This window comes from Xiphophorus hellerii, chromosome 4 (assembly GCF_003331165.1).
Source record: "Xiphophorus hellerii strain 12219 chromosome 4, Xiphophorus_hellerii-4.1, whole genome shotgun sequence".
NCBI classification, from domain to species: Eukaryota; Metazoa; Chordata; class Actinopteri; order Cyprinodontiformes; family Poeciliidae; genus Xiphophorus; species Xiphophorus hellerii.
The window spans coordinates 3,047,384-3,065,108 of NC_045675.1; the positions used below are offsets into that span (position 1 = coordinate 3,047,384).

The 17,725-nt window shown below is 34.1% G+C and overlaps 1 protein-coding gene across 13 annotated transcripts; it reads left to right on the forward strand.

Moving 5' to 3' along the window:
* Positions 1-278: 278 nt before the first annotated feature.
* On the forward strand, positions 279-17,554 carry LOC116718225 (troponin T, fast skeletal muscle isoforms-like). 13 transcript variants are annotated; one of them, XM_032559958.1, is made up of 16 exons: positions 281-458; positions 4,837-4,876; positions 4,999-5,006; positions 5,302-5,310; positions 6,529-6,666; positions 9,903-9,920; positions 10,123-10,143; positions 12,175-12,193; positions 12,281-12,326; positions 13,253-13,369; positions 13,456-13,533; positions 14,179-14,292; positions 14,404-14,513; positions 15,570-15,660; positions 15,953-15,993; positions 17,363-17,554. In XM_032559958.1, the coding sequence occupies exons 2-16, from the start codon at positions 4,857-4,859 to the stop codon at positions 17,397-17,399; spliced, it is 867 nt and encodes a 288-aa protein (XP_032415849.1). In that variant the 5' UTR covers positions 281-458; positions 4,837-4,856; the 3' UTR covers positions 17,400-17,554. The 13 variants fall into 13 exon arrangements, with proteins under 13 accessions (XP_032415851.1, XP_032415849.1, XP_032415848.1 ...); XM_032559957.1 differs by lacking the exon at positions 4,999-5,006 and having other exon boundaries at positions 4,837-4,879; positions 5,297-5,310; XM_032559959.1 differs by lacking the exon at positions 5,302-5,310 and having other exon boundaries at positions 282-458.
* Positions 17,555-17,725: the final 171 nt, after the last annotated feature.

A 17,725-nucleotide genomic window follows, 5' to 3' on the forward strand; every position in this document is an offset into this window, starting at 1 on the left:
TTTGTTCTTTTCTTACTCCAGCGTTCTGCCTCTTTTCCCGGCGTGACGGATGGAGCTCCTCGTTGATGAAATGGTCAACAGCCACACAGACTTTCCTTCCATTGTCTGCATGCCAAGCCGATGTGTAAGCCCCGCTCTCAGCCTTCTATCGCTGTAAATTTAGCAACAGAAGCTTCTCAGCTGCTCCTTTCCAAAACCTGAGCCCTCCTCTTCCATCCACAGTATTCCACCCATCTCCTTCTCCAGGGTCATGGATGCACTTCCCCCAGCCTCTCCACCTTCATCCACACAAACACACGCACACACACACACACACACTCCGCTCTCATCCCGCAGCCAATAAGGGCCTGATGATCTCAAGTATCACTATAGCAGCAGGACTTATTCTCTGAGCGGAGCCTGCGGATTCTTACAGACCTTCATCTTCATCGCTGAGGCAGCTGCTCTTCCTCTTTTGGGTAAGAAGTTGCTCTTCATACACCTGCAGAACAGTTTTCCTATTATTTGTCTTTCATTTTGTGTGAAAAAACGGTCTTTTTCCACGAAAAATAATGAAGCTATTAAAAGATTTTAGCAGAGATTGTTCACTAAACGCAGACAAAAAAATATTTTTTAAGGGAAAGTAGATCCATTGGTCAGTAAATTGATTGGTATTTTTATGCAGACATTGACAATCTTTTGAAGTGGAGCGCCGGATTGCTGGTGGATGTATATTAAGACTTGTGAATTGTCCGCTATGACAATGCTGCTCACAATGTTCTGGTCAAGGCAGTTGACACGAGCGCTTTATTTATCTGAGCTCTTTTTCTCTTTGACACTAAAGCTCTAAAATATATCCCATTAAAAAACAACACATCATCTAAAATTAAATCCTCCATTTATTTTAAACCAATAAACAACCCTACATGATTAAATTATATAATAAATACTGTATTGTGTCACATTTTACATTTAAAATTTAATAAACTCTCTTCAAAATGCACAAAAAATGTTGATGGAAACTTGGCTATTGGCTATTTTACACTACAAAAAACACAAAATCTTAAGTATTTTTCTCTTTTTCTAGTGTAAATATCTTAATAAAACACCTGAGATAAGACAAAACTAATTTACAAGTAATTTTTCAACAAGATATTGAAGCTTGTTTTTAGTCAAAAGTGCTCGTTTCACTGCTACAAAATGTCTTGTTCTAAGTGAAATAATCTGCCAGTGCAACTAGAAGTTTTTTTTCTTCAATGTTAAGGATTTTTTAAACTTAAAATAAACTCACTTTTAAGTTAGTTTTGTCTTATTTCAAGTGTACTTAGATATTTGTATCAGAAACTAGACTAAAAATACTTGGTACTATTTTGCGTTTTTGCACTTCTTGGCCCTCATTTCAGACTTTGAGCTGATTCCCACCTAGTTGTTTAGCTGAAAACACGGTTCACGCCTTGAAGACATGAAGTTTTGAGATGTGCAAGACATTCCCCGTCTCCATCAGCTACTTCTCTCTGGTCTAAGAAGCTCAGTCAGTTTCAACACCAAGTTTCAGTTTCAGAAAGTCTTACGTTTTCAGAAGACAAAAAAAAAAAAAAACGGGGCGCTCACTAAATATACAGCATGCTGAAATGTCGGTATGTGCAGCACGACCGCTGTGCACACAGAGGCGAGAACGCTGTCAGCTGCAGGTGGATCAAAGCGCTCGTTGGTTGGAGGTGGGCTCTGATTGGCTGGTTGGGAGCAGAAGATCCTCCCACTGGACCAAGCAGAGGGATTAAACTGCTATTTGAACACTGTTCCTCAGCTGATGGGCAGAAATGTGATCCAGAACTAATCCACAGAGTCCTCTGCAGCTGTGCCCACCGCTGAGTGCGAAGGAGTCATCCAAAGACAATTTATATATAACAGATATGATATAGAATATATAGCGAGGTGATTCCACTAAAGAGAGCCGATTACTGATCTGCAGAGAGAAAAATGGATGGATTTTCCTTACATTGCAAAAACACAAAATCTTACCAAACAATTTTATCATAGTTTCTATTGCAAATATCTTTACATTTGAAATAAGACTAAATTAACTTACAAGTAACTTTTCAGCAAGATACTGGAGCTCATTTCTCTGTATGTTTGGTGAAAATATACGAGATCCACTGGCAGATTATTTCACTTGTAACACTGGGAAAATGTCTTGCTTTAAGTAAAATAATCCTCCAGTGGAAACAGAACTTTTTCATCAATATTAAGGAATTATTGAGTTAAAAAAGCTCATATATCTTGCTGAAACGTTACCTGTAAGTTACGTCTTATTTCAAGTGTACTAACATATTTGCACTGGAAACTAGACTAAAAATACTTGGTAAGATTTTCAGTTTTTCCAGTGCATGGGCATTAATGACCTGTTTTGTTTTTTAATCACATTGTAATGATTTTCGCTTCTTTCTTGGACTGTTTAGAAATAGAACATATAAATGTTATAATTTTTCTTTCAGTATACCAGAAAAGTTGTGTTTTTTCATTGAACTTGTGAAAAATAGAAAAAATTTGCTTTTGTTTTATGCTTAAAGGCTTTTTGTGCATCATTTTACATCAATACATCTCAAGGAAGTAAATAAAACAAAACATGGCCATATCTATAACTTATTTATCAATATTAAAGAATCATTGACTTAAAATAGGATCCTATATCTTAAAGAAAAATTACTTGTAAATAAATAAAAAAAATCCTCAATATTGATAAAGAAGTTCTAGTTCCACTGACAGATTATTTAACTTATAACGACATATTTTCCCATGTTATAAATTAAATAACCGGCCAGTGGAACTAGTCCTTTTTCTTCAAAATTGAGGAATTATTAAGTTAAAACAAGCTCCTATATTTTGTTATAAAATTACTTGTTAGTTAGTTTTGTCGTCTTGCAAGTGTACTAAGATATTTGCACTGAAAACAAGACAGAAATACTTGGTAATATCCAGTATTTTTGCAGTTTAGTCACCAAAGTGACTATTTTAAAGATTCTCATTGATTTTTGATGAGGAAAAACTGATTTTCCAACTGAAAATTTAAATATTTTTGGAGAAATTTCAGAAAATGATCCAATCAAAGCCTGTTTTGTTCATGCACAGTTTTTTTTTGTGCATTGACCACAGAAACAATCCGTTCATATTTAATCGTTTCTTTATGTTTATCTGGCTTAACTGTGACCCAACTTCATGTAAATAGAAAAATGTCTTCATGGTGTCTAATTAACCTCAATATTTTAGGTTAATTAGACAATCCTAAATACTTAAGTATAAGAAAACTGGACTGCTCTTGTGTCAAGAAACAGGAAAAGAAGTCTGGTTACCCTCTGGTTAACCGCTCAGGGTTATAAATGAGAATCTAAACCAGTTCATTTATCGTTGTTCCCATCGTGGAAGGTTCTGTAGGTTCTGTAGAAGTTTTTCAGGGAAGGACATCAGCTTATATATGTTACATGAGAGTTAGTTTTGTCTTATTGCAAATTTTCTAGGCTAGTTGCACTAGAAACTAGATCAAAATTATTTGGTCAAATTTAGCGTTTTTGCAGTGTTTAAGGGTAATGAGCCAAAACACGTTTCTACATCAAACACATCAATAGTTCGTAATTAATTATTCTTCCTTGGCAAACTCAATCTTCACACCTAAATCCTTTGGAAAACCTGTTTGGTGAGCTGGAAAAAACATTTTTCTAATGTTTTGAGATTGTGCTACTGCAGTAACATGTACAATTTTAGAAATGAGAAAACTTTCAGTTTCTCACACAACAATAGTGCTGATGATCTGCCAGGCGGTTTGACTCAGAAACAGAATTAAGCATGTGAATACAAACTTGCAAAGGCGGTGATAATACTCGGTACACAGCTGAGTAAATGATCCTGAACAAGCCGTGAAAATATTTCAGGACACAGCCTGCTGCTGCAGCTTTCTGCTCTTATCAGCCGCTCCAAACTCAGACCACAAGCATTTGTCCTGTGACGGTAGTAATTCAGGATATTCTTTTCCACGAGAGCAAAGAGTTACTGACAGGAAACAGACTGACCTCAAAGCGAGCTCACACAAAGGTTTATGTACTTATGTCATACTTAAAAGTCTTCATTGGTAGCAAAGTGGAACCGAAGTAAAATCCCTTTAATTAACCTCATTCTGATTTAATGCAGCATAAAATGTTTTATTAAGTAAAGAGGTAGCAAGTTGGTCAAGTCAAAACTATAACTGTTATTTCATTGCCAAAACTATAAAGTCGTATTATAAAGGAGTAAGCTTCCACCAAAAGACTCCAAAATTTTGAGATTAATTCCAGAAATTTTCTTTAAAAAACAAAGAAATTTCTGAATTTCAAAAGTCAAAAATTTGCTGGAAAAAAATCTGTAATTTTGAGATAAATCTCAGAATTTTTTTCTCAGATTTTTCAAAAGAAAACTCAAAAAAGTTGAAAATTTTAGATTTTTGAAACTCAGAAATGTCCAAGTTTTTTCAAGAAATTTGAACTTTTCAAACTCATAAATTTCTGACTATTTTCTCAAAATGTTATGAGTATTTTCTAGATTATTTCTGAAATTTACTCCTGCTTTTTTTCTGTCTACAATGGCTCTAATATGCTGTCGGACAAAACAGTAAACAAAAAAAGCTTCTTTTTCTGTCTTAATAAAACCTTATTATTAGAATTGAAGAGTTATTGGATATTCATTAAGTCTATTGTTTTGTTACTCTGCCGTGTCATATTATCAGATATGACATGGCAGCTGTGCATCATAAAGCTCCCATCAGAAGTATAAGTGATTATATTTATTCTGGTAGAGACGTGTGAATTTATTTTTTGTATTTCCTTCCAGGTTTGAAGTTTGTTGTCACCATGTCTGACACTGAAGAAGTGTAAGTGAATTTCATCACTCATGTTATTCAGCTTTAGTAGAAAATATAGAAAATTAAGTTGAGATTTGCTGGAACTAATTTTATTTCTCTTTCTCTTTGTCTTTCCTTCTGTCTTATTACAGGTATGGGGGTAAGTGAGATATAAACTTGGCTGGTTTTACTTTTTATTTTTCTATATACCACACTGTAGATCATTTATGACCGTTTTTGAGTGTTCAATTTTTGCTTCCTTTAATTCTTTACACAGTTTCTGTTCTCAAGGGCCTGACACAATTTGTCCTCTTATTTTCTTATATTGTCACATAAAATGTCAACATCAGTAATTGAGAGCTAGAATAAACTTGAATGTCATGGTTTGTTCACTTATGTTTGTTTTTCTATTCCCACATTTTTTTATTTTCATCTTAATTTTTGCAAAACTGAAGAGGAGGAAGGTAAAGATGACCGAACCAACTTCACATTTATTACTCTTTTTTTTTTTACATTCACACTAATAAGTAAATTGCATTTCACCCTTAACTTGAAGTGTTTGATACTGACACCTGTTATGTTAGCCTATACCTGCATCTGTCATCTTCTAATTTCAAGATTTTTCAGTTAAATTTACAGCATCTTTAGCGCTTTTGCTTTACAGTTCATTACATTTTTTGGCTGTCATCAAAAACTTCCAAGTTAAAGGTGAATTTTGTCTGCCGAGTGATGTTTTGACACATGGTTAAGAAAAACATTAGACCTGTTTATTTTCTTAACATGTGAAATCTTCACCATCTCTTATTGTCAGTACTGCTGTCATTGATCTGATTCACACAACGGCCATATTTTTACTGGTGAATGTGGAAAACTACATGGGAGGAATTTAGAAATTAAAAACGACTGATACATTATGCTGAGAATAATAATAACGGAAAGTATCCTTAAAAAACTTTACTTGAAGTTTCAATATTTTTCATTCAGTGGGTAGAAAAACCAGAAATTTTACTCAAGTAACAGTAGAGATACTGTTGCACTCCTAAAAGTACATTTATCAAAATAGTTACTCACGTAAATGTAACTGAGTAAATGTAACTAGTTACTACCCAACTCTGAATATAAGAAAGAGTTTGCTTTTTCTTATCAGTTATATTGTTAATTTGCACTTCTTCACATTTATGTGTAGTTTTTAGACTTTTTTGGTTAATTGCCACTTTGTAACTAATTTTCTTGAAATTTTAATAATTCAGCCTGAAAATAAAAAGGGTAGAATCGCTAACTGCTAACATTAGAGATATATTTATTCCCTGCGATTTTAAAAAGGCATTTTTTTTCTTCTAGAAAAAAGTAAATGTAATTGAGTAAATGTAGCTAGTTACCACCCAACTCTGTTACTGAGTAAAGAGTAATTTTGGACCCGACTCCCTGTTGCTCCAGTAGTCGTACGCATCAACAGTTCAAAATGGCTTCTGGGTGAAAGGTCACTGGAGTTTCTGCCTCCATCATCTGTTTTTCTCTCCATTCTCCAGCAGCGTCCTCCGCTCACCCATCCATCCATCCATCCATCGTTTCTGTAAATTTCGGTTTCACATTTGGTTTCTAATGGCTCTGTCATGTCTATGGTCTTCTATTAACGGCCTTCTCCGGCACGCCAACTCTGCGGTTTGGTGCATGCTGCGTAGCCCAGGAGGAGGTAGTAGAAGTAGAAGTAGCCCCTGAGGCGGAGGCCCAGGTAGAGGCAGAGCCAGAAGTAGAGCCTGAACCAGAACCAGAACCAGAGCCTCAGGAGGTGGTGCAGCAAGTGGCTCGGGAGGAGGAAGGTACGTTTATAAAACTGCTGCAGGACAGCCGGCACTCTGCCTAACAGGGTAGTCCTGAGGGTGCAACAATTAGTCAAACCTGATGGCAGAAAGCTTAAAAATGATCTATATTTTAAAGGTAATTTGCAAAAACTGTAGAAACTGTCTCTATGCTTTTATTATTTGATACTAAAGCTCTGATTTTATTTTTATTGTTTTATGTGGGAATGATTTTCAACAGAAGCCAAGAGCATCCACACCCTTTATAATGTAATATTTTCAGTTATTTTATAATAGCAGGACTATTATCTCAGGATAATGAAAGTTATTATTTCGTTTGCCTGGAGAACAAAAAGGCGTATTTAATAAAACTTCTTTAGGTCTATGGGCGACCAAAACATCTTCATTACATTTTTAGCAGAAAATCATTCGTAGATATTTAGATTTTAGTCTGCTCAGTTTTAGGAGGAGCTGCTTTAGAGCCTCCTGTCACTTTAAATCCAAATAAGCTGCTGATGGCCACGCCCAGCTGACCAATGCTGCTTGGTTGCTAGGTAACAGGCTGAGCAATCCTGGGGTTGCTAGGTAACGGGCAGTGCCTGCTGCTGATTTGTAAAGTTACCTTCCACAGGTTTTTAAAACGGGTAATTTTCCACACTGTAAAAACATAAACGTATTGCCAAAAAACAGCTATGTGTTTTTTTAAAATAGTTTTTGAAGCAGTTGAGACATAAACGGAAGTATGAAAATGTACAAAATGTGAATTTTGCGTAGGAGGTTCCCTTTAAAAGTTCATAAAGTGGGATATTTTTAACAATTTTATTTACAATTCAATAGTAGACCAAATTTGACATTTTCACTCCTCAAAACAGATAAAATTAAAATCTTAAAATGGAAAATGTAATGTGTGTATTCATCCAGGTTTTTGCATTTTTTTTTTTTTTAATAAGGACTAAAAATATTCAGGTTTTCACTTTTACAAAAAAACAGACTTGGGCACATCCATTTAATAAACTTTGCAAAATAAGGCAAAAGTGAGACATTGCCTGTTCTTGTTGCTGAAAAGACAAAAAAACCTAGAGAGAGATATCAATCTGAGAAATTTAGAATATGGTATTCTGTTGTTTTATTTTTAAATCTGACTAACCATCAATAAACTTTATTTATTTAAACTCTAAAATGATTTACTTATACTTTATCTACAGAAATACAACTACTTTTCTTATTTTATTAAAATATTATGTGTTGAGTTTACTGTTTTAGCAGGTATAAATAACAAAAAATAGTTTGTGTCATTATAATTAAAAAGAAAAATACTAAATGGTGACTTTAGTGTTGTTATCAGGAAAGGTTTTTGTTATCCTGAAATATGATTATATCCTGTTATTTCTAGAAAATGGCAGCTCTTGGCTATTATTATTTTTCAAATATTTAAAGAGATCATTTTAAGAGAAGGATGCACTGTATTAATGAGGCCTGCAAAACTGCTTTTTTTAATTTAACTGGCTTTTTTTAATGATAAGCTAAATATTTTAATAGTTTTGCAGTTCATTAATCACTTCATTTTTAACATGTGTTTAGCTTCCTCTTTATGATTGTTTTCTTTGAACACAATGAGTCTTCAAAGAAAATGTGAAGTAAAACTCAAATGCTAAAGTTTCATATTTTGGTACATTTTGGGTAAAACTGCCAATGTTTTCCAGAACATATTCAGAAAATGTAATTCTTTGGCTTAAAGTCACACGTTATTTCACATTATTAGGTCTATTACTTCACTATTTTAGAGTCTATTGCAAACATTTTCACCCACAGCTGTCACATCATCTCCATCCACAAACAGTTAAAAACCATTTTGTCCTGTTTCCTGCATTATTGTTCTCTGTCATTTGTGTTTTAAATATGAGCTGTGCATATATGTTAGAAAGGGAGGCAGAATCAGGCGGTTGCCTTTACATGAGTCAGTTGCCCCGTGTCATCCTTGGCCTTCTATCCATTTGAATGAATCATTTTGTTGTTATTGACCATCATCATTAGTTGCATTTTTTAAAACTCACATGTCGTTTTTTTCACGGCCAAACCAGAAGGGATGATGGGTATTTTTGTGGTCATGTAAAGCCAATTCTTCACCTCCCTTTAGTCCATGTTTAGCTTTTATTTTGTTGTTTTCCTGTCTGCAACTGAAGAATGAAATTTGCCATTTGCAACAAAGCATTTACATTGGGGTGTTTGGCTGATTTCAGCTCATCAAATTCAAGCTAATTTCTTATTCAGATGTGTTTGGAGTTGTGTGTATCTCATGGAGTCACAGCAGAAGTCCCAGGCTTTGCCTGTTCAATTAACGCTTCATTGCCTTAGCAGCTACAATCTAAAACTAATAAAATTAGAATTTAAAAAAAGGGTCTAAATTCTGAGAAAAATTCTTAATTCTTAGACTAAAGTCAGAATTCTGGAGAATTCTGACTTTGAGAGGTCAGAATTCTTTAAAAAAAAAAAAAATGAATTTTTTTTTTTTTTAAAAGTCAAAATTCTGAGAAAAAAATTATCGTTCTAAGAAAAAGTTAGAATTCTGAGAAAAAGTTAGAATTCTGAGAAAAAGTTAGAATTCTAAGAAAAAGTTAGAATTCTAAGAAAAAGTTAGAATTCTAAGAAAAAGTTAGAATTCTGAGAAAAAGTTAGAATTCTGAGTTGGAATTCTAAAAAAAATAGTCAGAATTCTGAGATTAAAATCAGAATGCTGAGAAAAAAGTTAGAATTCTAAAAGAAAAAAGTTAAAATAAAAAGATGGTTAAAATTCTGAGGGGAAAAATTCACAATTCTCAATGAAATTCAGAATTTTGGGATTAAAATCAGAATTATTTTTGTCAGTGCCCCTAATTCTTTTCCACAGTCCGGCTGCTTTTTGGCATTGTAATTATTTTAATGAGTCACTTATATATTTCTGTATTTATTCTCAATTATGACAGGTTTGGTTCTCCATAGAACATCAACCCATTGTTGTATAAAGTCTTAATTAACAGAAAGAGTTTATTATTGTGCAGACAAACACCCTGGTTATCGTTAGGCATGGAGCTGCCTGCAGTGTCATAGCAGGATTAATGCTTGACCCGTTATGGGACTTCTGCAGCGTCTCCCTAGCAACGCCCCAATCCAGTAAATGTGCTTTTTGAGCGCCAGGCTTTGTAAACATGTACCGGCTGCTCAGTCGGATCACTAATGGTCTCTGTTCTGCTCTTGCTTTGGACGCTTGCTGCATGCAGAGGCCTATGAAGAGGAAGGTATGTGGACCTGCATTCTTCTCTGTTCTTCTGATTCGACCTTTTATGTCTCCCTGCTGAACAAGGGACTCTTCTAAGCCTTAATCATAAATAATGACTCGGTCCTGGGTTCAGGAGGTAGAGGAACAGGCCGGAGGATTCAGAAACGGCGAGTCGGCTCATCTCTGCTTCTTCTCTTTTTTGCATGAATGCGTCCTGCCAGGGGAAGATGGAGATCAAGATGGTAGTTTGTATTTCATGCTGAGTCATCGTTGCTTGGCTTGCGATTTCCTCCCCTCTGTTGTCCGTTTCTCTAAATGTTGTCGTAGTCTGAGGGTCACTTAAACGAAACAAAGTCTAATCACATGCCTCCCGATCCTGAAAACCATTAACAGTAGCTACAAAATCCAGTCCCTCCTGTTGTGTAAAGTGTGAACTGATGTCCTGTATGCTTGGAAACTTTAACTATTAAATAGTTAAATGTGATGATTTATATGACAGCAAACTGATCCTGATTAGCATTTTAGCAATAAAATGGGTTTGATTTACATACTAATTCACAGTAAATTAACACGGATAAATAGAGAAGTTGAACTTTACTGTGACTATACGTTGCTATACAGTGTTGTGAAAAAATGTCTGCCTTCTTACATATTTCTGCTATTTTTTATTTTTATCACTGTTACGTTTCAGATTATTTAACAAATTTTGACACATAACCAGAGCAAAATGCAGCTTTTAAATTATGATTTAATTTATTAAGGGGGAAAAAACTATGTAAACCATTTCATCCAGATTTATTTATATCAAGGAATAATTTGTTGCTTTTTTAAAACTTTTGGCTTATTTTGTGTTGTTTAATGTTAAATTAATGGGATTTCTTTCAATATTTGGATAGAATTTTCTAAATGTAAGATTAAAAGCATATATTAAAGTGAGCTGTATTGAATAAATAGTAAAATAAATGAACATGTTATTTGACTTTTTTAAATTTTATTTCCCTTTATATTTTTGTTAGTTTTCTTACTGCGAAGCGACTCGATGTATAGGTGATTTATTTATTGTACATTTCCAGCGCTAACCAGGTCTGGTTTGCTCCTGAAAGTTTTCTTAACTTTTAAAATAAATCCTGTTAATCATGGTTATTTTCTGATTTAATCAATCAATCAAGTTGATGAGTTTATCACATTTCAGCAGCAAGGCGGATCAAGGCGCTTTTAAAAATGGGGATGATTGTTTTTTCCCAGAACTGGTTAAGTTTGGATTGAATTAGAAATCTGCAAGAAGGCGAATATTTTTCCTCAGCATGGTTTGGTTATTGAAAAAAATGCACAGTAACACTGCATCAGATATATAAATATACGTCTATAAGGTTGCAGTTGATTAGCTTAGTGTCGCTTTAGCTAATCAGCTTTAGCATTAGCTTAGCCATGCTATGTTTAGCTTAGCTTAGCAACTATAAAAGTTAGTTAAAAATAAAACGTGAAAATTCCAAGATATAAAAACAAACAAATACAAACGCAGTTGTGTTCAGTATATATTTATATTTATCTAATGTTTTGAAAGGAAACTTGTTGGCTTTGTTGTTTTATAGACCTGGCAGCTAAAAAACGTATATTCAATCTGGAGAGACTCAGACGGAGATGAGAAGACAATTAGAAGAGTTTATTGACAAACAGAATTTAAAGTCTTTGGCGCTCGGGCCCCGGCTGGGGATAACGGTTATCGCAGCGTTAGCGATAGGCTTCAGATGAGCATCCCCGATGCTGTTAGGAACGTCATCCCCCGGGGCCCGGCACTGGTGGTGGAGGTTGAAGAAGGGTGCGGGCCTCAGGACCGGGCGAATGGAGGAGAAGGGGTGGTGGTGGGTTGAGCTCGGCTGGAGAGCGAAGGACACCATGGATGAAGGTCCTTATCAGCTGGGACTTGGTCGGTGATTGGACGTGACGTGGCTTGGTCCGGCGTTGATAGGTCGACGATTGTGGGCAGGTCGCTTCAATTAACGGGTCCCGGTGGGGATAAAAGAGTCTTCCAGTTTGAATTTGCGCCTAGGCTTCATAACTTGTTTCTCCTTGACCTCAGCCAGTATTGCTGTGTGTTTATGTAACTTCAGAGGCTTAACGAACATTAATTAGGTCTCGGTTGTAGGAAAGAATTGCTAAAATTAAAACTCACTCTCACATTTCAACCCAGGTGAAGCATCCCTGAATCCAATGCTTATTTGATTCTAACTTATCAATATTTTTTTTTTCATTCCTGTTTTTATTCCGATCAGAGGAAAAGCCAAAGTTCAAGTGAGTGTATATATATATATATTCTTATTAGTCAGTGCTTTTTAAAATGTATTTTATTTATCACATGTTTATTATTTCCTTGAACAGACCCAGTGCTCCAAAGATCCCTGATGGAGAAAAAGTGGACTTTGATGTAAGTCATCACATTTTGGTAGATAAATGATGATTTATTAATTATATATTTATATAATTAACTATATAATTATAAATAAATATTTCTTTTAATATTTATAGGAATTTTAAATATAAGACTAAAAAAGTCTATTGAAGTGAGCTGCATTGAATAAATAATAAAATGTAATATAAAATAAATAAAAAATACATTTTTTTATTTTATTTACCTTTATATTTCTGTTTGTTGGGTCTGTTTTTATTATAATAGTTGTTCTTGATATTTCCTCAATCTTTGTCTTTAAGAAATTTAGGCTTCGTCAGGTGTTGTCTGTTATCAAATTTATCACTAATAATACAAATATAAACAATTAAATCTGAGACAAGACCTTGTTGCAGGCCTGTTAGGGTCCTTGGGGACAAAAACTCAGAAATTTTGATATTATTCTCAGAAATTTTGTAGGAAGAAAAACTAGAAAATTTCTGTGTTTGAAAAAATTTAAATTTGCTAGAAAAACATCTGAAATTTTGAGGTTAAACTTGCATATTTCTTAGTTTCAAATGTTGACAAGTTTGGACTTTTCAAATTTAAAAATGTCCTAGTTTTTGTCTTGAAAATTTCTGAATTTCTTCTTACAAATTTTCAACTTTTTAAATTCAAAAACTTTCTTGTTTGTTCTAGAAAAGCTCTGAGATTTTGGGCAGAAATCTACTTCTCCTTTTTTTACAATGGCCATCAAACCCTGTAGCACAGGAATCAGTTTCTCTAAAATCTTCATGTAACTCAGTTATACAAAGATTACTTTCAGACATACTTCACTGTTAGGTGACTTTTTGGGTTTTTGTTGACTTTTTTCAGTCTGTTTTTTTGGAAAACAACACCCAGCCCCTCGTTGTTCAGCAGCGGGTTCTTATTATTAAAGTCGATCTGTTATGTTTTTGTCACAGGACATTCAGAAGAAACGTCAGAACAAAGATCTGGTTGAGCTTCAGTCTCTGATCGACGCTCACTTTGAGTGCAGGAAGAAGGAGGAGGAGGAGCTCATCGCTCTCAAAGAAAGAATTGTGAGTTTCCCACGATGTGCAGACATGCACATCGCATTCATCTCCTGACTCGGAGGCAGGAAGTGAGTCTGCTGCGCTTGTTGCAGGAAAAACGCCGTGCGGAGCGAGCCGAGCAGCAGAGGATTCGCGCTGAGAAAGATAAAGAGCGACAGGCGCGGCGTGAGGTAAAACAAACCTGAAATATTTCATCAAAGGAAAGAGGCAACGATGGGAACTCGTTACATTTACTTGAGTAAAATAGTAAAAGAGTAATTTTATTATGAAGCATCTCTACACTTACTTGAGTAAAATTTCTGGATTTTCTACCCACTGAATGAAAAACAAACCAAAAATTTACCAGAGTCGGACACACACCTGCAGTCTCTGTTAAAGTTTCATAAGTTTTTTTATTCAAAGAAACTGATTTAGAGAAATGTATTCTGCCTGATTTTGTTATTTTAGTTACTTTTTGTCATTTTGGCCCTTAAAATAACAAAATTTCTACTTAACTTAAAATTTTTGTCCCTCTGATGATGCAATTTTTATAAATTACAATATTATATACTGTATATTACAATAATTGATCATTTGATCAGTTACTCATACTTGAGTAAACTTTTATACCAAATACTTTTTTACTCTTGAGTAATTTCTTGGACGGACACTTTTTACTTTTACTTGATAAAAATATGTCGAAATAGTTTTACTTGAATACTCTGTCCAGCTCTGGAAAGAGGAAGTATGAAGCATCAGTGTTTCACTGACCTCTGCTGTTCTGGAGGTGCTGTTGCATGTTGCTTAATGTTTTTCTGGTTTTAATGTTTCCACAGGCTGAGAGGATGAGGAAGGAGGAGGCAGATGCACAGAGGAAGGCAGACGATGACGCCAAGAAAAAGATCGCTCTCACCAACATGGGGTCAGGCTTCAGCAGCCACCTGCAGAGGGTATTTAACCTGCTTCATTTTTTCTTTATTTCCTTTCATTGAACATTTTACATTCAATCTCACTAAATGCAGCTGTGAAATTTAACTTTAAATGTTTCTATTTCTCACCAGATTGATGCAAAGAGAGGCAAGAAGCAGACCGAAAGAGAAAAGAAGAAGAAGGTTTTGGCAGAGAGGATCAAACCGCTGAACATCGACAGCCTCACAGACGACCAGCTGAGGTAAAAACATTTGATTCTCTGGGCTTTACTGCAAAAGCACCAAAGCTTACCAATAATTTTACTCTAGTTTCTAGTACAAATATCTTAGTACATTTGAAATAAGACAAAACTAACTTACAAGTAACTTTTTAGCACAAAATATGAGCTTGTTTTAAGTCAATAATTCCTTAATATTCATGAAAAAGTTCTGGTTCCACTGGCAGATTATTTCACTTAGACAGTAGGATTAATTTCTTGTTATAAGTGAAAGTTTTTATTTCTATTTTGGTTTTCAAGCTCAGTGAAACTTCACAGGCAAACTGTTAAACATTTACAAAATAAAAACAATTATAGAAAATTGATAAAATATATAGAAATATGTGACATATATAAGTTAAACATTAATAAAACAGTACAACTAGATTAGAATCAAATATGCCAGGATGCTGGTGATGGTGGATTATAATTCAGAGTAAAATTGGTTGTTTCAGAAGAACTTTGATTAAAAATTTGACTGCATTAAGGGGATAACACTCTGTAAATAAAGTAATAAAACTGTTACAGTAAAGTCATAATATAACCAGAATAAAGTCATTATTCTCGTAATATTCTGACTGTCTTCTCATATTACTACAAATTTATTCTTGTATTATTTCAGCTTTATTCTCATCATATTATGACTTTAAAAAAAAAATATTACACCTTTTTCTCACATCATTACTACTTTATTCTCATGTTTTTAATTTTCCTTGTATAGCCCTTATAGCCTGTTGTATGTAACATATAAAGAGTTGCAGAATTTGACTCAACCCAAATTTAAGATCAACCCAAATTCTCGCAAATTGATCCAAAACTAAAATGACTGAAGTTGATCAGAAAAACTCAACACCTTAAACTGCTTTGTTGCTGAAAATGTGCGATATAAATAAAATTACCTTACCTTAGTAAGTTAGAAAAATACCACAAATTGCTTTTGCCAAAAGGTCACAATTTACCAAAAAAAAAAAAAAGAACATTAAAATGATGAGAACTGAATGATTCCCAGACAGTGAAAATGGTTCCTGCTGTGTTTGTCAGGGGAAAAGCCAACGAGCTTTGGGACTGGCTGACCAGCCTGGAGGCAATAAAATACGACCACTGTGAGATGCTCAAGAGACAAAGATATGAGGTGAGCGACGGAAAAACATGGTGCAAAAAATTTACAAACCAGAATTAAGTTTAAAAATAAAAAAAGGATTCTCTTCTTTTATATAAATATATTTGTTTTAGCAATGCAGGCTGAAATACTAACGCATATACAGTATTTCTCTTTAGATTTAATCTATAAACGGCAATAATTTAGTGACTAATGAAAAAAATGCAGTTTGTTTATTTCCTCCTGATGTGATCATGAGAATTTAATCAAAGCAAAATAAGAAGTTTCTCTTTTTTTAACTGAGAATTGTTGTTTTTTTTTGAAGGTCATCTCTCTCAGAAACCGCATCGACGAGCTGCAGAAACAGTAAGTGACAAAGACAAACAACGAAAAACACAAAGCAGCTTAAAATTCACGCAAAACGGCGCACGCTGGATTCCTGCAGTCTGGAAAACTGGAATGTAATTTTCCTCATTTGAATAAGGATGCAAAATAACTAAAATATTAAAACATCATCCATCCATCCACATTTAGTTTTTAAATAATTTTGTTAAAACCCTGGAACTGACAGATATTCTGACCTCTCTGGATCTCAGGACATGATTTCTGTTGAATTATCAGGCAACATTAGAAACAAACCTGGAAAGTAATATTATTATAATTTTGTTTTGTTCTTTTGTGCTTTTGCAGTGGTTGTACACTGCAAAAGCACAAACTCTTACCAATTATTTTTGTCTAGTTTCTAATTCAAATATAATATAAGTACACTTGAAATAACATAAAATTAACTTAAGAGTAACTTTCCAGCAAGATTTATAGGTGAGTTTTAAGTAAAACATTCTTGAGTATAGATTACATTTTTTTCAAAAAGTACGAGTTCCACTGGCTGAAGACATTTTTACACTTATAAGTGATAAAATCAGTCAGTAATTTTTAAATTTAATGTAATTTTTTTAATTTAAATTCAAGAAATATTTACATATGAATATTTACAGCAAAATATAGTATGCATATCTTGCCGAAAATTACTTTTAAGTTAATTTTGTCCTTTGAAAGAAAAAGAATTTGAGGTTCACTTCTGAAAATTTCTGAGTTTGAAAAGTCAGAAATTTTTAGACTAACTTCAGAAAATTTATTTTAAAAAATGCAAACTTTCTGAATTTCAGAAGTTAAAAGTTTTCTGCCTGTGAAACTCAGAAAATTTCCAAAAGTCATTTGCGACTTTTGAAACTCAGAAATTTCATAGATTTTTCTGTAAAATTTCTGTGATCGCAAAATTTCAACTTTTGAAGCTCAGAAATGTCTATTTTTTCTAGAACATTTCTGAGATTAATTTTTAAAATATTTAGTTTTTTTTACTATCTACATTGGCCCTAATATGCTGTTGTACAAATGCATGTATTGAATTTTTTTTCCTTGTGTGAAGAAATAAAGTAAAATGTTGTAGTTTTGCAGTGCAGCTAAATTTATATAACAACTCTCATTCTTTGGTTTAGGTTCAGTCTTCTGATCACTTTGTGTTGAGTTTCTTTGCATCAGCGCCCCCTGTTGTTCGCTTTTAATATAGCTCTGACTCAGAACGTTTTGTCATCTGCCAGCAGAGGGCGCTATTCATCTGAAACTCATCAGTCTGCCTCAGTTTGGGAGTTTCCTCTCCCTCCAGGGTTTTTATCTAAAAGTATATAAAATATTTCTGTTTTATGTCTGAACTCGTGTTGCTCTTTGCGCCCTGCAGCAGCAAGAAGGGAGCCGCCTCACGCCGCAGGAAGTGAGCAGCGTCGGGAAAAGGTTGGCCAAGGTCGCGACATCAGCGCATGCTCTGTGGCAACGGCGACGACTGGATGTCTTAGTTCCTGTTTCCGCTTAAGTGCAATGGCTTCAGAATAAATGTAGCTCCAATAAAAAAAAGTGTTTTAAAAGAAAATGATATTTTTGTTTAAGAAAAACTCTTTGCTTTGGTTTGTGGGAATTAAAAAGTTACTTAAATAAAAGCCTGATAAAAATTATAATATTAAAATCAGTCAGAAGATGCTTTGTTTGGTTTATTATTATTTAAATGTATGATATTTATGGCTTCAGTATTTGTCAATTAGGCAAT